This window comes from Selaginella moellendorffii, unplaced genomic scaffold (genome assembly GCF_000143415.4).
Source record: "Selaginella moellendorffii unplaced genomic scaffold, v1.0 SELMOscaffold_0, whole genome shotgun sequence".
Taxonomy (NCBI): domain Eukaryota; kingdom Viridiplantae; phylum Streptophyta; class Lycopodiopsida; order Selaginellales; family Selaginellaceae; genus Selaginella; species Selaginella moellendorffii.
This window is the reverse complement of record NW_003314261.1, coordinates 2113944-2132752: the sequence shown is the minus strand read 5'-3', so window position 1 is coordinate 2132752 and position 18809 is coordinate 2113944. Positions and strand designations below refer to the sequence as shown.

The 18809-nt window shown below is 50.8% G+C and overlaps 7 protein-coding genes across 9 annotated transcripts; 5 read left to right on the top strand and 2 right to left on the bottom strand.

Moving 5' to 3' along the window:
• Positions 1-138: 138 nt before the first annotated feature.
• On the top strand, positions 139-1591 carry LOC112346598 (probable bifunctional riboflavin biosynthesis protein RIBA 1, chloroplastic). Its single transcript, XM_024675920.1, has 4 exons — positions 139-536; positions 593-793; positions 861-1180; positions 1244-1591. Exons 1-4 carry the CDS (start codon positions 165-167, stop codon positions 1497-1499), a joined length of 1149 nt encoding a protein of 382 aa, XP_024531688.1. The 5' UTR covers positions 139-164; the 3' UTR covers positions 1500-1591.
• A 16-nt stretch (positions 1592-1607) lies between these two features.
• Positions 1608-3534, top strand: LOC9662934 (probable monofunctional riboflavin biosynthesis protein RIBA 3, chloroplastic). Its single transcript, XM_002960829.2, has 7 exons — positions 1608-1943; positions 2015-2230; positions 2294-2601; positions 2669-2798; positions 2876-3157; positions 3229-3358; positions 3447-3534. The coding sequence occupies exons 1-6, from the start codon at positions 1608-1610 to the stop codon at positions 3352-3354; spliced, it is 1398 nt and encodes a 465-aa protein (XP_002960875.2). The 3' UTR covers positions 3355-3358; positions 3447-3534.
• Positions 3535-3763: 229 nt separating this feature from the next.
• LOC9641498 (polyadenylate-binding protein 2) lies at positions 3764-6950 on the top strand. Its single transcript, XM_002960828.3, has 9 exons — positions 3764-4345; positions 4418-4536; positions 4601-5248; positions 5305-5382; positions 5449-5538; positions 5595-5720; positions 5785-5970; positions 6042-6251; positions 6326-6950. Exons 1-9 carry the CDS (start codon positions 4117-4119, stop codon positions 6554-6556), a joined length of 1917 nt encoding a protein of 638 aa, XP_002960874.2. The 5' UTR covers positions 3764-4116; the 3' UTR covers positions 6557-6950.
• Positions 6951-9524: 2574 nt separating this feature from the next.
• On the top strand, positions 9525-12303 carry LOC9641497 (putative lysozyme-like protein). Its single transcript, XM_024675908.1, has 5 exons — positions 9525-11049; positions 11533-11670; positions 11852-11917; positions 11970-12050; positions 12150-12303. The coding sequence occupies exons 1-5, from the start codon at positions 9538-9540 to the stop codon at positions 12198-12200; spliced, it is 1848 nt and encodes a 615-aa protein (XP_024531676.1). The 5' UTR covers positions 9525-9537; the 3' UTR covers positions 12201-12303.
• Positions 12304-12363: 60 nt separating this feature from the next.
• LOC9662933 (E3 ubiquitin-protein ligase ZNF598) lies at positions 12364-15725 on the bottom strand. 2 transcript variants are annotated; one of them, XM_024675890.1, is made up of 8 exons: positions 15502-15725; positions 15276-15450; positions 14911-15213; positions 14646-14854; positions 14540-14588; positions 14397-14486; positions 14282-14344; positions 12364-14224 (listed from the first exon to the last, which is right to left on the bottom strand). In XM_024675890.1, the coding sequence occupies exons 1-8, from the start codon at positions 15714-15716 to the stop codon at positions 12683-12685; spliced, it is 2646 nt and encodes an 881-aa protein (XP_024531658.1). In that variant the 5' UTR covers positions 15717-15725; the 3' UTR covers positions 12364-12682. The 2 variants fall into 2 exon arrangements, with proteins under 2 accessions (XP_024531658.1, XP_024531651.1); XM_024675883.1 differs by having other exon boundaries at positions 15276-15725.
• LOC9641495 (DNA-directed RNA polymerase II subunit RPB7) lies at positions 15666-17120 on the top strand. 2 transcript variants are annotated; one of them, XM_002960826.2, is made up of 7 exons: positions 15666-15790; positions 16268-16433; positions 16490-16540; positions 16604-16669; positions 16729-16797; positions 16858-16937; positions 16993-17120. In XM_002960826.2, exons 1-6 carry the CDS (start codon positions 15675-15677, stop codon positions 16921-16923), a joined length of 534 nt encoding a protein of 177 aa, XP_002960872.1. In that variant the 5' UTR covers positions 15666-15674; the 3' UTR covers positions 16924-16937; positions 16993-17120. The 2 variants fall into 2 exon arrangements, with proteins under 2 accessions (XP_002960872.1, XP_024531701.1); XM_024675933.1 differs by having other exon boundaries at positions 16490-16669.
• LOC9641494 (probable ADP,ATP carrier protein At5g56450) lies at positions 17006-18763 on the bottom strand. The gene is made up of 2 exons (XM_002960156.2): positions 18310-18763; positions 17006-17835 (listed from the first exon to the last, which is right to left on the bottom strand). Exons 1-2 carry the CDS (start codon positions 18724-18726, stop codon positions 17197-17199), a joined length of 1056 nt encoding a protein of 351 aa, XP_002960202.1. The 5' UTR covers positions 18727-18763; the 3' UTR covers positions 17006-17196.
• Between the last annotated feature and the right edge of the window lie 46 nt (positions 18764-18809).

Here is an 18809-nt window from a genome sequence, read left to right as displayed (position 1 = left end):
CGGACCGTCAGATATCGTGGAATGTACGGAGTCGAAAGAAATAATCGGTTCATCCTTGCCGTCGATGTCCAGCGGCCGGATCGCTTGCCACGTAGACTTTGCCACGTCGTCGTGAGATATTTGCCTAAAACCCTTATCCAAACCCTTGAGCGAGGGAAAGAGCTATGGCGGCATATTGTGCGCCCTCTGGGAGTGCGCTTCTTGCCAGGGCTCCGGCGCCTAGGGTTTGGAGCGCGGGCGCGAGCGCCAGTTTCGTCGGATTCAATGGCGGCATTCTCCGGCGCGGTATGTTTCTAGGATTCAGCAGCGCCTTTAGAAATGGAAATGCGGCCGATAGATTCGCCACGAGGGCCTCTGCGGCGGCCGAGGCTTCCACAGATGCGCCAGTAGATACCGGGCCAGGGATTACGATTGAGGAGACTGATCCCATACCTTACATCAGCGATCTCTTCACAAACGATGAAAACGATCCGGATGTTCCCACCGAGGGCTATTCATCGATCTCTGACGCTTCCAAGGCGATTAAAGCGGGCAAGGTTTGTACAAATAAATTGCTAATTGCGAGTACTTAATGTGGGTCTGTTATATGCAGTTTGTGATTCTTGTCGACCTTGTGGATGGACGTAGCGTTGGATACTTGGTGATGGCAGCGAGTATGGTTACTCCCGATCGTCTCCAGTTTGTCGATCGATACTGCATGCAAGGTCTTTTTTGTGTGCTGAGCAGCGAGCGTCTAGACGAGCTCCAAATTGGTGCGAGAGGAAGCATGACCGATGAAGCGAGAGTTTCCGTGGTATGTAAACGTTGAGAATTGCTGTCTTCTCTTCTTTGATTTAGTTTCTGTTCTTTGTGTTTTCCAGGACGAAAGATCTGGCACTGCAACTGGAGCCTCCGTGGGTGCAAGAACAAACACCGTTTTAGCACTCTTAAATCCAGAATCCAAGCCGGACATGTTCGTAAGTCCCGGATACGTTTATCCTCTGCGTTATCAAGGCTCTGGCAAGCGAGCTGGAACTCCAGAGGCGGCGCTGGATCTCATCACTCTGAATCGCCTGCCGAGGGGCGCCCTGGTTTCTCAGCTGGTCTACGACAAAGAGGATCTAAATCCCCGACTCCCAAAGCTCCAGCGATTCTCCAAGGAGAACTTGATCCCGATTCTCTCGGTTACTGACTTAAACAGGTAAAAGTTCTTCGAGCTCTTCCATTTCGCGACTTGATCTCTCTTTGGTGTTTCTTCTTCCAGGTACTTTGCCGAAACCACTCTCCACAACTTGACAGTCGTCAACTGGATCATGAAGAGCCTCCAGGACGAAAGAGAGCGATTGCAAAAAGAGACCGGATCGACGTCTACTGATATGAAGTTCTTGATCGCCGAGAGGGATCGATTGAGGAAAGAAAGAGGAGAACCTCCGGTGGAAGAGGGAGAGGGCCAGGGCGGCGCCGCCAATGGTTTACCCGCAAACGGCCTTCCAACGTCGCCTCCGCTACCAACATCTTAGACTAAGGTGTATGCTTTTGTGACATGGCGCCTTGTTGGCATAGTTTTTTAGTGATGTGGCAATTACAATGGTTAAAGATTATAATGGTAAAAGATGTAATATAACCCTATGGATTCGAACCCCCAGAGAATGGATTGCTTAATGTTTAGGGCTCTAGTGCCAGGTGCTAGCACCGCATTGTGTCCGAGAGCCCCTAGGGCGTCGAATTACCCGGGCGCTGCAGTGAGATTTCCACTTCCCGCGTCCCGGAGGTCGGGATTGTGCTGCAAAGCGGCATCCGATGATGATGCGGCTACTAGAGCGCCCGGATTGGAGACGATCTCAGCTCAGATCACGCCAGTCATCGACAAATTCTTCGTCAGCGATGTGCAAGGGGATCCGGACAAGCCAATGGAGGGGTTCTCGCAGATATCGGAGGCGATCGAGGCGATCGGCGAAGGAAAGGTAAGAGATTGAGAGAATTATTTTCTTAAACCAATGTGTTTGCTTACGATGTTCTTGTTGGGATGGATTAGTACGTGGTGCTCGTCGACGGAAAAGATACGGGGCATTTGGTGATGGCGGCAAGCTTGATCACACCTCAAGACGCTCATTTCTTTGTGAAAGCAGGCAGTGGCTTGATGTACTGTCCCATGAGCCCGAAGCTCTTGGACCGACTGAGAATCCAGTTAATGGTTCGAGAGCACGGCGAGAACGAACCTACGCCAGAGCAAGCACAAACGGTGTCTGTGGTATGTTAAGCTTGTTTGTTCTTCCAATGCATAGATAGCTGAATGCAAAACTTGTTTTTTCAGGATGCGAAGCTGGGGACGACGACTGGTGTCTCGTCCCAAGATCGTGCAAACACAATTCTTGCGCTTGCGTCGCCCGACTCCAGATCGGAACACTTTCGAAAGCCGGGACACATTTATCCTATTCGGACTCATAGAGATGGAGTTCTATACAGGCTTGGTTTTGCAGAAGCCGCTATGGATCTTGTAACTTTAGCTGGGCTGCCGAGTGTTGCTGTGACCACACATCTTGCGGTCCAAGGACTGCCAGAATTGAGCAAGTTTGCAGCACAACGCGGATTTCCATTCATTAAAGTTGCCGATTTAGGAAGGTAAAGTGCGTCGTACGTACGAACGAAGCTTTGTGAGTCAGTGCCGACGGGATTTTCGTTGTTCCAGGTACATGAAAAAGAGGGAGAAGCTTGTCGAAAGAACTGCAGTCGCTCGACTTCCAACCAAGTGGGGGGATTTTAAAGCTTATAGCTACAAATCAAAGCTCAATAGCATTGAGCACGTCGCGTATGTGAAGGTGTGCATTTTACGGTTTTTCGTTTTTTTTTTTTTCTGGTTTTTTTCCTTCGTTCTCAACTCTAAAGTTGTTCTCAGGGTGATATTGGCGACGGACAAGACGTGCTTGTGAGAGTTCACTCTGAATGCCTCACTGGTGACATCCTTGGCTCTTTGAGATGCCCGTGCCGTGACAGCCTCGCTCACGCCATGCAAAGAATCGAGAGCGCCGGCCGGGGCGTGCTCGTCTACTTGCGTGGTCACGAGGGAATGCGGGTCGGCCTCGCGGAAAAACTCTCAGCTTACAGCATGATGGATGGAGGCGAATCCATCGTGGAAGAAACCGCAGTGGATTCGCGTGACTACGGCATTGGTGCTCAGGTTAGTTTTTTCTTTCTTTGCTTTCCTTCTCTTCCTTCTCTTTCTGTTTGATCACTGTATTGATGTTCCAGATCTTGAGAGACATTGGAGTGAGAACGATGAGGCTGATGACCAACAATCCCGCAAAGTTCCTTGGCTTGCGAGGATACGGTCTGGCTGTAACGAGCAGAATTCCAGTCTCTAGAGGGTCAAGCTAATACGGTATGCTTCTCAAGTTCCTTCCTTCACAGTCTTATAACTGCTACAGTTACTGGATGATTTGATCTGGTTCTAAATTTTCCCTTGCCAGGTTATAGAAGAAGTTCGACGAAGTTAATATGCTTTGTCCTTGGAAGAATTCTTATCAGGAAGTTCTTTGCCACTGCAGCAGAAATTTCCATCGCTCCATCACTCTATAGTATTTTAGGAATCGTATGATAGAAATAGTCATGGGAGACTCTTCGACAAACAAGTAGAGAAGATTTAATCAAACTTTAGATTCGTGCCTTGCTCTTGACATGCCTGGTAAGTAGCGAAGCAAATGCATGGAAAAGAAAAGAAAAACAAAGCATACGGCGGCGGGGCTAATTAAGTCCTAAAGCTAGATTGCATTCCGTGCGTCACGTCCGTGCCTGGGTTTTCTCGCCAATGTACCCTCGCCCAGTGCTTTGTTGGCCGGTGTTAGGGCTCGTCAGCCTCTTTCCATCGCCCAGCCCTCCATCCCCCCTCCTCCCTTCCTCCTCTTTCTCCTCCCCCATTTCTTCTTTATCTTGAGCGCCTCCTCCTCACAACCCTAATCCAGGGTTTTGCGATCGATCTCCGGCGGCGGCAGTCTTCGTTCTTCTCGGTAGGGATCGGGGTGGATCGCGGAGGGCGCTCGAGCAGAAAATCACAAAAAAGGTCTGGTTCTTCTCTTCTTTAGCGAGAAAACGAAAAAAATTTCCCAAGAAATCTCGAGAACAGCAGCTAGCCCGGCAGAAATGGCCCAGCTCCCGTCGCCTTTGGTCCAGTCGCCTGTGATTCCCGGGATCAATCAGTTCGTGTCGACCTCGCTCTACGTCGGGGATTTGGATCCCAATGTCAGCGAGAATCAGCTGTATGATCTCTTCAACCAGATTGGGCAGGTCCTCTCGATCAGGGTTTGCCGCGATCTCATGACGAGGAGGTCTCTGGGCTACGCTTATGTGAATTACAACAACGTCCAAGACGGTATGGTGCTTTGCTTTGTTTCCACGCTTTTATTGGTACCACTAAACGCCTTTTCTTTTGTTCTATTATCAGCAACGCGTGCGCTGGAGCTTCTTAACTTCACTCCTGTGAATGGCAAGGCTGTGCGTATCATGTTTTCTCACCGAGATCCTAGCATTCGCAAGAGTGGAACTGCTAACATCTTCATCAAGGTACTATCAGTAGAAGTATTTGAATTCTTCCGGGTTTGAGAGTATAATCTTCGTGTTTTCACAGAATCTCGACAGGGCCATCGACAACAAGGCTCTCCACGACACGTTTGTGAGCTTTGGAAACATTCTCTCTTGTAAGGTGGCCACGGACTCCAACGGGCAGTCGAAGGGCTATGGGTTTGTTCAGTTTGAGCAGGAAGAGTCTGCCCAGGTTGCCATTGACAAGGTGAACGGGATGCTCGTTGCGGAGAAACAGGTGTTCGTTGGTCCTTTCGTTAGGCGCCAGGAAAGAGAACAGAACGGCAAGTTCAACAACGTGTTTGTGAAGAACCTGGGTGAATCCACCACCGACGACGAACTCAAGGAGGTTTTCGGTGCATTTGGAAAGATCACAAGCGCCGTGGTGATGAGGGACTCCGATGGAAAGTCGAAGTGTTTCGGCTTCGTCAACTTTGAGAATCCGGACGAGGCTGCTAAGGCTGTTGTAGGCCTGAATGGAAAGAAAATCGAAGACAAAGAATGGTACGTGGGTAGAGCGCAGAAAAAGTCCGAAAGGGAGGCAGAGCTCAGGGCGAAGTACGAACAAGAGCGCAAGGAGCGTATTGACAGATATCAGGGCGCGAACTTATACCTGAAGAATCTGGACGACGACGTTGACGATGAAAGGCTTCGCGAAATATTTGCCGATTTCGGTTCTATTACCTCGTGCAAGGTTAGAACGCTTTGTTTGCGTTTCATTTTGGCTCGCTAAATGGTATCGTGTAACAGGTAATGCGGGATGCTCAAGGTCAAAGCAAAGGATCAGGATTTGTTGCATATTCCGCCCCAGAAGAAGCCAATCGTGCGGTATGTTTGCCTACTTTTATTCTAATCTGTTATAGCAACTGTTACGATAACATGTGGAACTTTCAGACGATTGAAATGAACGGAAAGATGATCGGAAGCAAACCAATCTACGTTGCCATGGCACAAAGGAAAGAGGAAAGGCGAGCCAAACTACAGGTAAGCCCGAGGACTTACTAAGGTCTTACGCTTATCTCAAGTCATCATTTGTGCAGGCTCAGTTCGCTCAGATGAGGAGTCCCGTCGGTGTTGCGACTACGATGCCAATGTATCATCCTGGAGCACCGGGGCTTGGTCAGCAACTGTTTTACGGCCAGCCACCCGCGTTGATGCCTCCACAGGTGACATATTTACTCATCTCCTACATGGGGATGTCTTCTAAGTTCTTCCGGTTTCGTCTTGCAGCCAGCTGGATTTGCTTATCAGCAGCAAATGCTAGGAATGCGGCCAGGCGGCGGTCAATTGCCTAGTTATTTTGTACCTGTTGTTCAAAGGCAAGGACCTCAAGGAGGACAGCGAGCAGCCGGAGCACGGCGCGGAGCCGCTGGAACGCCAGTGCCACAGCAGCAGCTGCCACCACCGCAGCAACAGGTTCACCGAATACTTATTGTACTTCGTAACTTCTTGCATCCATTTGACATGGGTGTTTGCCGTCGTTTCAGATGATCCGAGGTAATCGGAATTTCCGGTACACTCCCTCGGCCAGGAACACTCCCGAGGTTCCCGTACCACCGCAACTCGTGAATGTGCTGCCTGTTCCGCTGGAGATACCAAGCGTGCCTCTGACTCCTGTTTCCCCGCTTCCGCCGTCGTTACCCATCGGTGCGCTTGCATCCGCTCTGGCTTCCGCGTCTCCCGAGCACCAACGAGTGGTACGTAGATTTGGATTTGTTTTTGGTACGTCCCGTGTGCACCGTTTTCTTACGCGAGTCTCGATTGCGTGTAGATGCTGGGAGAGCAGCTGTATCCTCTGGTCGACCAGCTCGAGCATGACCACGCCGGAAAGGTAACTGGTATGCTGCTCGAGATGGATCAGACTGAGATCCTCCATCTTCTCGAGGCACCGGATGCTCTGAAAGCCAAAGTTGCGGAGGCCATGGAGGTGCTGAGGCAGGCCCAGAGGTCGCCCTCGACAGAGCTGGCGTCCCTCTCGCTCAACGAGCCAATTCCGTCGTAAAGCAGCAGCAGCAGAGAGTGTGCATTGAGTTTTCGTATGACGGAGTACATTTTGTTTCTCGTTTTTCCTTCTTTCTTTTAATGCTCTTTTTTTCCCTTACGGTTGACTGCATAGAGATGTTTGCTGGACGAGAGTGAGTTCTTTTTTTCTCTTTCTCTCTCTTTTTTTGCTTTCGTTTGCTTTGCTGTTCCTTAGACTTGCTTTCATTCTGTGTTCGTTTCATTTTCGGTTTCGTCTGCTGCTGCTGCTGCTACTTTTTCTTGCTCGTTCTTACGCATCGGCTTCATTTGTAGACTGGTGGTTGGGATGGGAAAGTTTTGATATTCTTTTTCTTCTTCTTTGTTGGCTCTTGGAATAAACGACATTAGGAAGTATGTGGCTCTCTCTCTGACAAGATCTCTCGCTCCCTTTTTTTCTTTCTTCGTCGTCCTTTAAGGTTGCCTGTGGGTCCTAACCTCGTGTTCTTGTTTCTCAGCCTCAGCTCTGCGCCTTCTGCTGATGTGTGGTGAAGTTTTTTTTTCAGCAGCAGTGGGTGTCATGGTACAGTGCACATGTTGATCAGGTAATGCAGTGTACCTTTTTTCTGCATTTGTTATAACTTCCAGATTCGGGGCCGCTTGCTAATAACTCCCGTGTTTGTTGTAGAGAGCTGGAGTGAAGGCTTAGTGTTTCGTTCGTCGGAACCAAATGCTCTACGGAGGAGGGAAGGAATGGAGACGAGACCGGGGGCGTGTTGGTGTTAATCTGGACTTGGTTTCTCTCGACACGGCCAACGAACTCCTCTCGGGTAAACTCCGTTTCCCTGTCCGTTCGCCTGCTCAGCTCAGCTAGTCTCGGTTCGTTGGTTTGCTGGCCTGGAAAGCTTTCGAAGTTTGCGTCGTCGTGTCTAATGTCATCGATCGTTCGTTAGAACCGGAACTTCGCTTTTGTTTTGCTTTTGGAGGCTTTCTCGATCGATCGCGAGCGAGCGAGCGCGAAGAAGACATACCGAAAGAATCTGACAGAGGGACATCAAGCGTCAGTGCGTACACAGGTACATTTAAGTTGCTTTAACTCTGCTCGTCGAGAGAGAGAGATAGCATGGCTTTGCTGGGCTTGGCTTTGCATTGCATTGCGTCGTGTGTGTGTGTGATGTTGTGACGCTCTTCTCTTCTTGGCGGTTTTTACCTTCGCCCAGTTGGTACGAGAACCTGCCGTATCTGTGTGGGCATTATCGGACCAGCAGCAACACACTGGCCCCAGCGTACGGAAAAAGTGGTGGCCAGGACTTTTTTCCGCAAAATCGCCACGTCACACCTGCCCGAGGGGCTGCCACGTGTTAGTGAAATCACCAGTGACAACGTCACTTTCGGCAAATCCCCCTAAAGGGAACTGGACGAGAAGCCCCCGTTATTTTATGTCCACTTGTCGGTTGACCCTTGGTGGAATGTTTTGCCCTGTGCTCGGATGGTTAATTTTTTTTTATCTGATTTACACTTTCCAAATGGAAATATGCGGTTAATCATGGATGTTTAACCCAGGGTGGCATAGCTAGTTTTTTTCTATCTCATGGTTCAAGGTGATTTATACTTTCCACCCAATGCAATATACGCTAAATCATGGGCGCAAAACGCTACTAATTGTCCACCAATGATTACGACCACTATTTACCGCGGTGGTAAATCAAGTAAGGGTCAACTGGCAGCGAAAGTGACGCCTCTTTCCTTTTTGGTCAAGTTACCCCTTTGTGGGAAGATTTCCCCCCGAAAGTGACCGTCGGATCACCGAATCGGACGGACATGCCGCGCTGATTTCGGAAAGCTATCGGACGACTGTCGTTCTCACACATGGCAGGTATAGGAATGTGACGTGGCCAGATTCTCGGATTCCAGATTCCAGGCTACATGGCCCGCGAAATATAAATGCGGGTAAGGATTGCTGTCCGTACTTGGGTCACAGTGTATTTGTGGCCGGTCCGAATATGGCCTCCCAGATACGGGCTGTCTTGCCGTACCAACTGGGGGGAGGTTAAACTCACTGAGTCACACACACACACACATGCAAGCAATGCAGGAGAAAATCAAGCAAAAACAAGCACCAAAGAGAAATCTGGAATAAAATAGTCCAGGAAAAAAAATAGCCTTTTTTTTTTAAGAAAAAGGGAGAAAGGGAAGGAAAAAATCTCAGTACTAAGTTGTGTCACTCACTTACTGACCCTTTGATGCCCATTGTCAGATTGTTTTGGTATGTTTTCCATGATCAATCAAAACTTTGGAACTCTAAGTAGTAGAAGCTCCTAGAGTGTACAGGGAAAAACATGGATTGGAGAGGAGTTTTCTTTGCGGCGCATAGAGTCTAGTGTAGAGATTGTGTAGGCCATTTGATAGAAATTTAAATACGATTGCGTAGAGGAGAGCTTGTAGAAGAAGAAGAAGAAGCAGTTCTTCTCTTTCCCTTTCCCCATGGGCTTTTATCCGTGGCTTGTTTTCACAGCTATTCCGAGGAACAGTCCCACAAGGATTGGATATGGCTACTGACTCGATGCGTGACCATAGTGGTCTTTCTCTCTCTCTCCTTTTCTACTGCGAGACTCTCGAGAACAAATCTAAGTGTGGCTTCAACTAGGCCTCGCTCAGTTTCTCCTCGACAAGAAGTAGATTTGAGTCATGGAATCACTCGATCGATCTCTCTCTTGTTGGAGCAGCAGCAGCAGCATTTAGAAGCTACAAAAGGAAGGAAAAAAAGCAAAACGAGGAATTATTTGCAGCGGGCAATTTGGCCGATTCCACAGGTGCCTAGAGACGCAATTTCACCGATCGGTGGACGTCTCATCCATGGTTTCTACCTCCAAAGATCACTTCAAAGTTTGAGCGCGTTTTTCTTTCCTTTCCTTTTCTCTCTCTCCTTTTTTTTACTGCTCTTTCTTCTTTCTTTTCCTTCTGTGTGTGTGTGTGTGTGTGTGTTTTTTTTTCGGGTAAAGAAAATAATATAATCTCTACCCAATGGAGCCTTCTGCCGCTGCTGCTGCTGCTGCTGCTGCGGATCGTGGTCTCGGTAGCAGCATTACTACTACTGCGACTACCACTTCTTCTACAGTAGACGCGCGCTCCTCCAAGGCCGCCAATGAGAGCCGCTTGATCTTTCACCATGACCATCAGCAGCAGCTCCATCACCACCACCACCACCACCATCTCCATCAGCAGCAACAGCAGCAAACACAGCAATCCCAGCAGCAGCAACAGCAGCAGCAGCAAAGCCTGATGAGGTACCATTCTGCTCCTGGATCTTTGCTTTGCAGCCTCATGGATCCTGGTCCCCTCCAGCAGCAGCAGCAGCAGCAGCAGCAGCAGCAGATCACTCACCACCAAGTCATCCCCCACCAGCATCTAGACATGAACAGCATCAACATCAATATGAGCATCACCAACGAGATTTTCAGCCTGGATGGAGCTGGAGCTGGAGCTGGAGGAGCTGGAGGAACCGGCAATGGCTCCCGGGATCAAGGAGGAGGGGGAGGAGGAGCTGGGGTTTCTAGCAGCAATGGTAGCATGCAAAGCGTGGCCTTGGCGAGGATGGGATCAGGCATCGACAGCGCCGGGCAACAGCAGTATGATCATCAGGACTCATACGAGGCTCACCACTCCTCCGCGCAGCAGCAGGCCGCGGGAGGGATGATCCCACTCGCGTTTCGCGTCCACCACCACCAAGAACAGGCGCACGAATTGGAGAGGAGCCGCGGAGGCAGCAATTTGAACCTTCCCTCGTCCTCCTCGGCCGTGATAGGCAGCGGCGGCGGCGGAGGAGGCGGCGGGGCTAGAGGCGGCGGGTCCTCGGCGTCGCCGGGCGGATCATCGCTCCACCACCACCACTTCATGCCTCTGATCGATCACCACGCGTTCGACCCCGCGGCCGCGGCAGCAGCACTGGCGAGTCATGGATTCGATGCGCAGCGAGCGGCAGCGATGATTCATCCGCAGGACCTCGACGACGATCCCACCGCCGCCAGCACCAATCCATTGTTCGCCGCCGCCGCCGCCGAGTGTGGCGGGCTCGCGCTGGTGAAGCAAAAGAGCTCCCCCGCCGATCTCCTCTCCAAGCTTGTCGAGGGAATGGCCAGCCGGGGCGGCGGCGGAGAGAGTAGCAACATTTCCAGTCCCAGCGATCACCACCACCACCACCATCACCACCACCACTCCGCCCACCACGCCGCTGCCGCTGCCGCCGCCGCGAGCTTGGTCATCCCCGCGTTGTTGCAACCGCTGGCGCGATCCAGTAGCGACAGCCTCTCGGCGTCCAGAATTCCTGGCGTTAACGTGGAGCTCGGCGGCGGAGGAGGAGGAGATGGGAGCTGGGATGGCGGCGGTGGTGGCGGCGGAGGTGGCGGCGGCGGCGGGGCCTTGATCATGACCATGCACGATCAGGTGGCCTCGAGCAGGAAGCGGCTTCGAGAATCGGATCAGGTGGTGGAGCAGCAGCAACAGCAATTCGCCGAGGAGATTGGCTACTGCGACGAGGTGAGTGAGTGTCCGATTGTTCTTCGTGTTCTTCGCTGGAAATCTGGCTTTTGTGGTTCTTTGTTCTTTGTTTATACAGCATATATTTGTCAGTCCTGCATGAATTTCACTGCTTCATTCTCTGGTGTGTGTGTGTGTGTGTATCTGGAGGCGTATCTACAGGTTCAGTGCACTCTCTCCTTTTTATTTGTTCTTAAATTTCTCTTTGGCTCCAAACACCAAGACTCCGGGACTTCGTTTTCTTGTTGTTATTCGCTCTTTCTCGTTTGATCCTCTTGTATTCTGTATAGATTATAGATTCGGCTCCTCCGTGCGTGTTCTTGTGCGAATTCACACCAAAGTTTGTCGGGTGTTTGATTGCCACCATTCCTCTTCAGTGACTTCTTTTCTTTTTTACTTGTGTTTACTTCTTAGCTCCAAGTCGATGGCTGGAGTGCTTGGATGCCAGGCTTCGTGGTTCTAAGTGGCTGGAGGTTTCTGCAGGATCAGTGCGGCTTGGAGCACCCGGCGCTGGTGCTCTCGCGGCACCTCAGCCTGCGGAAGGAGCTGCAGGATTCGGTGCCCTGCAAGCTGCGAGCCCGGCGGGGATGCGCCACTCATCCCCGCAGCGTCGCAGAGCGAGTAAGTCGATCTTCCGCAACCTCCATTACAGAATCACCTTCCAGAGCGTTCTCCTTCCACCACCCTCTAGTTCTTCCCAATCTTTGCGCAAAGATTGGGAAGAACTAGAGATTACCTGCTTTTGTTTTCGAGGCGCACGAATGAATTCAGCCTCTGATCTCCGTGGCTTCCGTGGCTGCAGGTTCGCAGGACCAAGATCAGCGAGGGAATCAAGCGCCTGCATGATCTCGTCCCAAACATGGACAAGGTTCAGTGGATTTCCTTTCTCAAGTTTAATATAATTTTACAACTTTGCCCAGCAAACCAACACAGCAGACATGCTCAACCATGCAATGGAATACATGAAGCAGCTCAAGGAGAAAATTGAACAGATGAAAGAGGTATAAACACAGAAGAACAAAAGAGAAAAAGAGAATCTCTACAAAAAAGCTCTCTCCAACTTGATTTTATTACCAACACTACCTTTGTTTTTTCGCAAGGAGCTCAGGAGATGCAAGGAGAAGTGCCAAGGACTGTGCAGCGAAGAGTAGAACAAACACAGCCAAATTTTAAGACAAACTTTGGTCCTAGCCATTCTTTTGTTGCAAATATTAGAAGAAAAGATGGCATACATATAATATATATATATATATATACTATGAGCGAACATATATGATCCGTCCAGGTAAGTATAGGCACATAACACAAAATATATACTATCAATCAACTTTTAGAAAAGGAAAAGCTTCCACCTTAGAATCCCATCGATCTCTCAAATCTCCTCCCATCCTAACATTTTATTCCGCCTACAGCCGTTGTCCACCTCCTCTCTTCATCTCCCAAAAAAAAGCACGAGCAATCCATAATCCATCCAATGGAACTTTAGAACTTTAGCTAGCATGAATTTGATCCTTCAAAAAGCCTGCTCTGTCTGGTTCCTCTTTCTTTGCTCTTTTTTCCCTCGTCCTCATTTCTCTCTGTGTGGCATTAGAAGAAAAAGAGATGCCAACAAAAGAAAAACCAAGAGAAATGCTCACCCAACCTGATTACTCTGTGACGAGGATGATGTCACAGCTAGCAAGCGATGGCCACCACCGTTTCTCCACGCCCCACGAGTCGTACTAGCAGTAGTAGCACCAGCCGGTACTTCTTCCACAGCACTAGTAGCACTGGTCTCTTCCTCCTCCACGTCTGAGCCAAGCCTGTTCCTGAGAAACTTTGGCACCTTCTTCTTCTTCTTCGTATCCACAGCCTCTTTGATCACATCGTTACCGCTGCTGCTGTTTCCACCCGGCTGATGGAGCGGCTTCCCAGCTCCGCAAGCAGCGCAGTGGACGCTGCTCCACGGGTTTACCAGCGTGCACGTCTCGCAGCTCCAATCCGACGTACCGGGAGGAGCTTCGGCTTTGGCTTTGTACAGCACCGAGAGTGACGGCGACGACGACGATGACAACGAAGGGAACGACGAAGGTAACGCCAGGAATGACGAACTTGTCCCACTCCCTCCCTTTCTACGGTAGCCGTCCGTGGAAAGAACTTCCACGTCCTCCTCCACTGCTGCCTGCTTTTCTCTTCGTCTGGCTGCGCCGTCGCCGCTCGGGTCCCTGTATCCATTCCTTGGTTTCTCTGCTGCTGCTGCTGCTGCTGCTGCTGCTCTGACTTGTTTCATCACGTCCAGCAGCTCCTCCTGCTTCCTTCGGTCCGGACACAGTCGAGCCAGCTCCGGAAGAATGTTTGACAAGCCGAGCTTCGCCACCTGATCGTAGTATGACTTGGCGCTCAGTTCCCCGCTTCGAAACTGCGAGTGTACCTCCTTGAACTTTGCGAACTCGTCTTCATTGCCTTTCAAGTGGGATCGTATCTCCTCTATCAAGACTTTTGTTGCAGCTCGTATCTCGTCCATGCTCAACTGGACGACGTCGGCACTGGCAGGACGTACCACGGCACTGCTGCTGCTCGAGTGAGAAGGTCCACCTCCACCACCTCCGGCGCCAGCGCCGGGGCCACCCAGTGGAGGTCCGCGCCCAGCGAGAGCACTACTCGAGTGGCCGGCTTGCAGCTCCGGATACTCGGAAGGATTTAGAGTGATGATCGCTCGACTTTCGGGGGGGCGAGTCTCGGGAACAGCTCGCTGCTTTGCATTGAGAACCTTGACTTTCTTTCCACCGGCCCCTCCGGCCGCGATGAGCGAAGCCAACGGACGCTGGCTCTGCTGCCGAGAATGCTGCGGCTGAGCTGCTCCAGGTAATGGCGGAAACGCCGACTCGTTGAGAGATGAGCGGCCTCCGCCGTGTAACGCAGTACGATACCACCTCGCGCTGTCGGTGTTCTCTCTAGTGCTTGCGCTTGCTGCAACACTTTCGGATGGAGCAAGCGCGGGGAAGTGCGCGGGGTTGTTTGCCACAGCGGAGGTATCAGTGTCTTCGGATGCGAGCGGGACAACGGTCTCCCTGGGAGGCGAAGACAAGAGTTCGGCATTCAAGTCATTCCCTCGGTTGCCTCTATAGTACGAGCTTCTTCCACGCTCTGAAGCTTGTTGGCCTGGAGAACGTCGAAACTGATAACTAACAGGAATCTGGAATTTGACACCATGAGCTACGGCGCAGACGAAATACATGCGGACAAACTTCACCTTCAGCGCTGCGTTTCGCTGAGCACGCGTCAGACTCCCTCCATGCTCTTTGGCATTGTGAACCTAAACGACGTAACTTAAGTCTAAAGTAGACGACACAATCTCTTACGCTCACCTTCAATTCTTGCTCGGAAGCAAACACAACAAACTTTTTCGCAAGGCAGTCAGGATCTTCGCAAAGAGCATGCTCATTCCGAAAGTGACTCTGTAGAAAAAGGACACTCACTAGTGACGTCTCAATGAGGTGAGCTTTCCTACCTCCAAGTCGTCGTAGTTTTCATAATAATCAAATTGTCCAGGCCTCAACCTGCATTGGATACACAATGAGAAAATGAGAAGCCGCACCAAAGGTGGACACGTTTACCTCTGGCAAAGATGGCACGTAAAATGTTCCGTGGACATGTGGTGGTAGAGCTCGTTGTCACTATAAAACCTCCTGGTACAAAAGGCACACATAGGATGGCCCGTGAAGCCACCTCGCTCCTCCTCATTCCCATCCACGACAGAATCTCCTCTAGAAGAATGGCGCTCGAGCTGTGGCTTGGTATACAGCTTTTGATCCTGAATGAACACCTGCAAAGAGGAGAGGAAAACTTTAGCACACTCACACAACATCCAAGTTGCAGTACCTTACGGCCTTCCAAGCACAGCGAACACATGATGAGCCTGTGCGCCGAGAAGATGTGGCGTCGAAGAGTATCCAGGTTTCTAAAGACGTGGCCAGCTCGAACAGCTCCATTGACAGGAGGAGTAGCGGCAGTGGCAGCCTCGCAAACTTTGCACTGGAGGCGGCACATAGCTTTGATCCTCTTGTATTCATCCTCGTCGTCAAAGTAAGCCCCAATGTCCGCCTCGAACCAAAGGTTGCCACTTTGGTGGCCAGTGGACAAGGAGCTAAAGTCCGACACCACTTTGGTATAGTCCCCGAGAGCCTACGCAAGAATCTCTACTCTGTGAGCTCGCTATCGAGAAGAAACCAAAGAAAAAATCTCACCTTTGTGACGAAGACGAATGGACACTCCTGTTTGCATATGCAACAGCGCTTATCATCGAGCACGACCCTCAGCCTAGCGGTGCATGTAGCGCACACTTCCCGGTGGCCGCAACCGCCGTAGGCGATCCACTCCAGCGGCTCGGCACACACAGCGCAGCAATCCTCCATCTCTGAGCTTGTAAAGCAGAAATTTCGGAGGAAATCTAGCTCGGGGAAGAGGAAATACCACCGGAATCGCAGCGCCTGGAGCAGCACGACGCTCTGATGGAGAGGGGAAGAGCTCGCGCTCGCCGATGCCGATCGCGATCCCAAAAATCCTCGATCAAACCCTAGACGGCTCTCTACTAAAAGGACAAAACGCGTTTGGTGATAAACCCTAATTCCATTCACTGTGAAGGGATGTTCTTCCATATCCGCCTCGAGCGCAATCTCCAGCTCCATCCGCGATTCTTTGGGCCGCAGCTCAGAGACAAGCTCGTCGAGAAGCTCATCCACGACGTCGAGGGCACTTGCAGGTACGCTTCTAGCGTTTCCAGAGTAGGGAAAGAGTTTCCAGGTTAAGAATCGCGTATTTTAGGCGCTCTAGAGGCATAGTCGCTGAATCTGAGGGCCTGCATTGGCCTGCTCGGGCTCTTCTAGCTTCTAGAGCAAGGATTTTGTCCTCCCGGGTTGTTCTAGCTTCTAGGAGCAAGGATTTTTTTCCTTCGCTCTCGGGTTGTTCTAGCTTTTAGGAGCAAGGATTTTCTTATGTTCTAGCTTCAAGTTTTTCTCTCGGACTAGCTTCTAGGAGCAAGGAGCTTTTCTGTTCTACCTTCTAGGATTTTTTCTTTTCGGTATTTTCCTGTTTTTTTTTCCTCTAAAGGGAAGCTTTTCGCTGTGAGATTTTTGGTTGCGTTTTTTCTTTCTTGTGGTTCTTATCTTTGGCCTTGTTTTTCATTTGGTTTGGATAATCTCTCTTTGGAGCTCTAAAACTTTAGCTTTTCCCTTTCCAGTGGAAGACATGGCTTTGTTGTTGCCGTGACCGGAGTGGACACGATTGGCAAAGGACTCATTCGGGACGGGACTGGCTACGTAACTTTTCCCATACACTACCAGTGCGTAGTCTTCCGCCCTTTCAAAGGCGAGATTCTTGAAGGGGTCGTGACGCTGGTCAATAAGGTTGGCTCCTCCTCCTCTCCCAAATCTCTCATACTTACGTTTTTTTGAATTCGCAGATGGGATTCTTCGCAGAAGCCGGACCAGTCCAGATTTTCGTCTCAAACCACGTAAGTTTGCTCAAGTTTGTTTGTTCTTCCTCGTTTTCTCTTAATAACTTGGAAAGCCTGCAGCTTATTCCAGATGACATGTCCTTTCAGTCCGGCGATGTACCCTGCTACGAAACATCTGATAGCTCGGTGAGCATGTGTGTGTGTGCTCTTCCGGAAATCCTCAAATTTTTTTTCTTTTTCCTCAGGTCCGAATACAAAAGGACAGCGAGGTGCGCCTTAAAATCGTTGGAACTCGTGTAGACGCCACTGAAATTGTAAGCATGCTCCGCTCGGCTTCTCGAAACTGGTGTTAAAAATATCTGTACGCTACATAGTTCTGCATCGGGACGATCAAGGACGATTTCCTGGGCCTTATCGGCGATCCAACAGCAGGAGCTTAAGACTCTGGTCAGTGGTAAGCTTTTCATCTTTCTTTGCATAGCCAGTTTACTAAGCACGACTCTAAACAGGGCCACCTTTGTAGAGCTCAAGGCCTTTTGCTTTTGTTTGATGGAATGCTAACATTATATTACAATATAGCCGCGCTTCCAGACCCTTTCTATCAACAAAGAGAGAGCTTTCCGGGAGGAGGAGCTAGGTAGGCTGCTGCAAAACTCGCTCCCGACGTTGCTTTCTTTTTACAAAACTGAGAAGAGCTGCGCTGCCGGATCATCTCACTTGTTTCCACTGTCGAGCGGCACCGTCAAGTTCATCAGGTACTTGAGCTCGTCGTAGAGCACCAGGATGAGCGCAGCGCCGGTCCCTCGCAACATGTTTGACACGGCTCCACGATAGAAGGACGAGACCCCTTCCATCCGGTAAATCTTTCTCCAGCAATCCAGAGTGTTGACGTACATTCTCTTCTCCAGGCCGGCTTGCATCATCATCCTGTGCCGGACGGTGTCGAGCGGATACGAGATCAAGCCGGCCGAGGTGGTGGCCGCCTGAGCCATGAGCCAGCGTTTCCAGAAAGGGAGGTGCTCGGAGTCTCGCGAGAGCAAGTCCTTGGCCGTGTCGAAACCTCCAAAGTAGACGCTCCTGTGCACGACCATTCCCTGGATGGACGCTGGGAGTCCCCGGTAGAGTCCGCGAGTGCCATCCTTGCGGTAGATGGTCCTGATGAAGTGGAGGAGTCCCTTGAACTGCCTGGCGTCGCGGTTCCCGATATCGGCCGCTAAGCGCGTGTGGGCGATGTCCAGGGGATAGACGAAGACGAGGCTGGTGCACCCGGCGGCGGCCCCGGCCACGAAGTTGAAGGGTGCTCTTGACAGTGCGTCGTTCTTGTCCGAGATGAGTAGCGATCGGTACAAGTCCTGCAAAGAAGAAAGTCCGAGTCAAAAGCGAAGCTTGTAAACAGAGAAAAAGAATGTAAGCTCATGACAAAGATTCTAATAATGAAAGTAAAGGTTTCATAAGTAAGAACAAAAGGTTCCAACTTGCTAGAAACAATGGAATCTTAAAGAGCAGATAAACAAGGAAAAAATGGAGGCTCGAATGATAAGAATGGAAGCAAAGGTTTCATCCGTAAGTCCCTACTTGCGGTACGAAGTGAGTGGAAAAGGTTCCACGGATAAAGAAAACTAGACGCAAGAACTGAGGACGAAAGGATCGCAAGTAAGAACCGGTAGGAACTGAGACGAGACGAAACTATACGTAAACAATCCGAAAAACGAGCAAGAATCCCGGAAGAAAAACGAAGAGAAGGAAGAATCTCTAGCGCAAAGAGGAAGAAAAACGAAGAGAGAAGGAAAGAAGCCACGAAAGAACGAAAGAACGAGACTACACACCTTGAAGGCAAAGTTGAGTGCTAGTGACGGATAGTACCGCATGACACTGCTTCCATTCCCCCGCCACAGGGAGAGCACGCCCTCATCCTTGGCGATCCGGAAGATGCAATCGATCATCCCCTTGTAGCGGTGATGCCGCCCCTGCATTATCGCCAGATTGCTCTCCTGCGTCTGGAGCAGCAGCTTGGCGCGCTCGATGGGCGCAACGATGGTGTGCGCCACGCCGCCCATCAGCCCGCCCGCGATGAGATCCTTGGGGAAGTTTGCCCATACCGTCTTGTTCTGGAGAGCCGCCGCCGGCGATGACGAGCCTTCCTTGCCCGCCGCCCCACCCACGACCTTGGAATCCGGGAAATCCTCCTTCTTCTTCAGCCTGGCGATCGCGTCCGCGGAGATTGTGGGAGGCGCCGAGCTCATCCTTGGCCAAGGACAGAGCTAGAGCATCGACCCGGCCGTTCCGTCCCCAGAACCCTAAAATGCCAAACACACGCACTATTAAA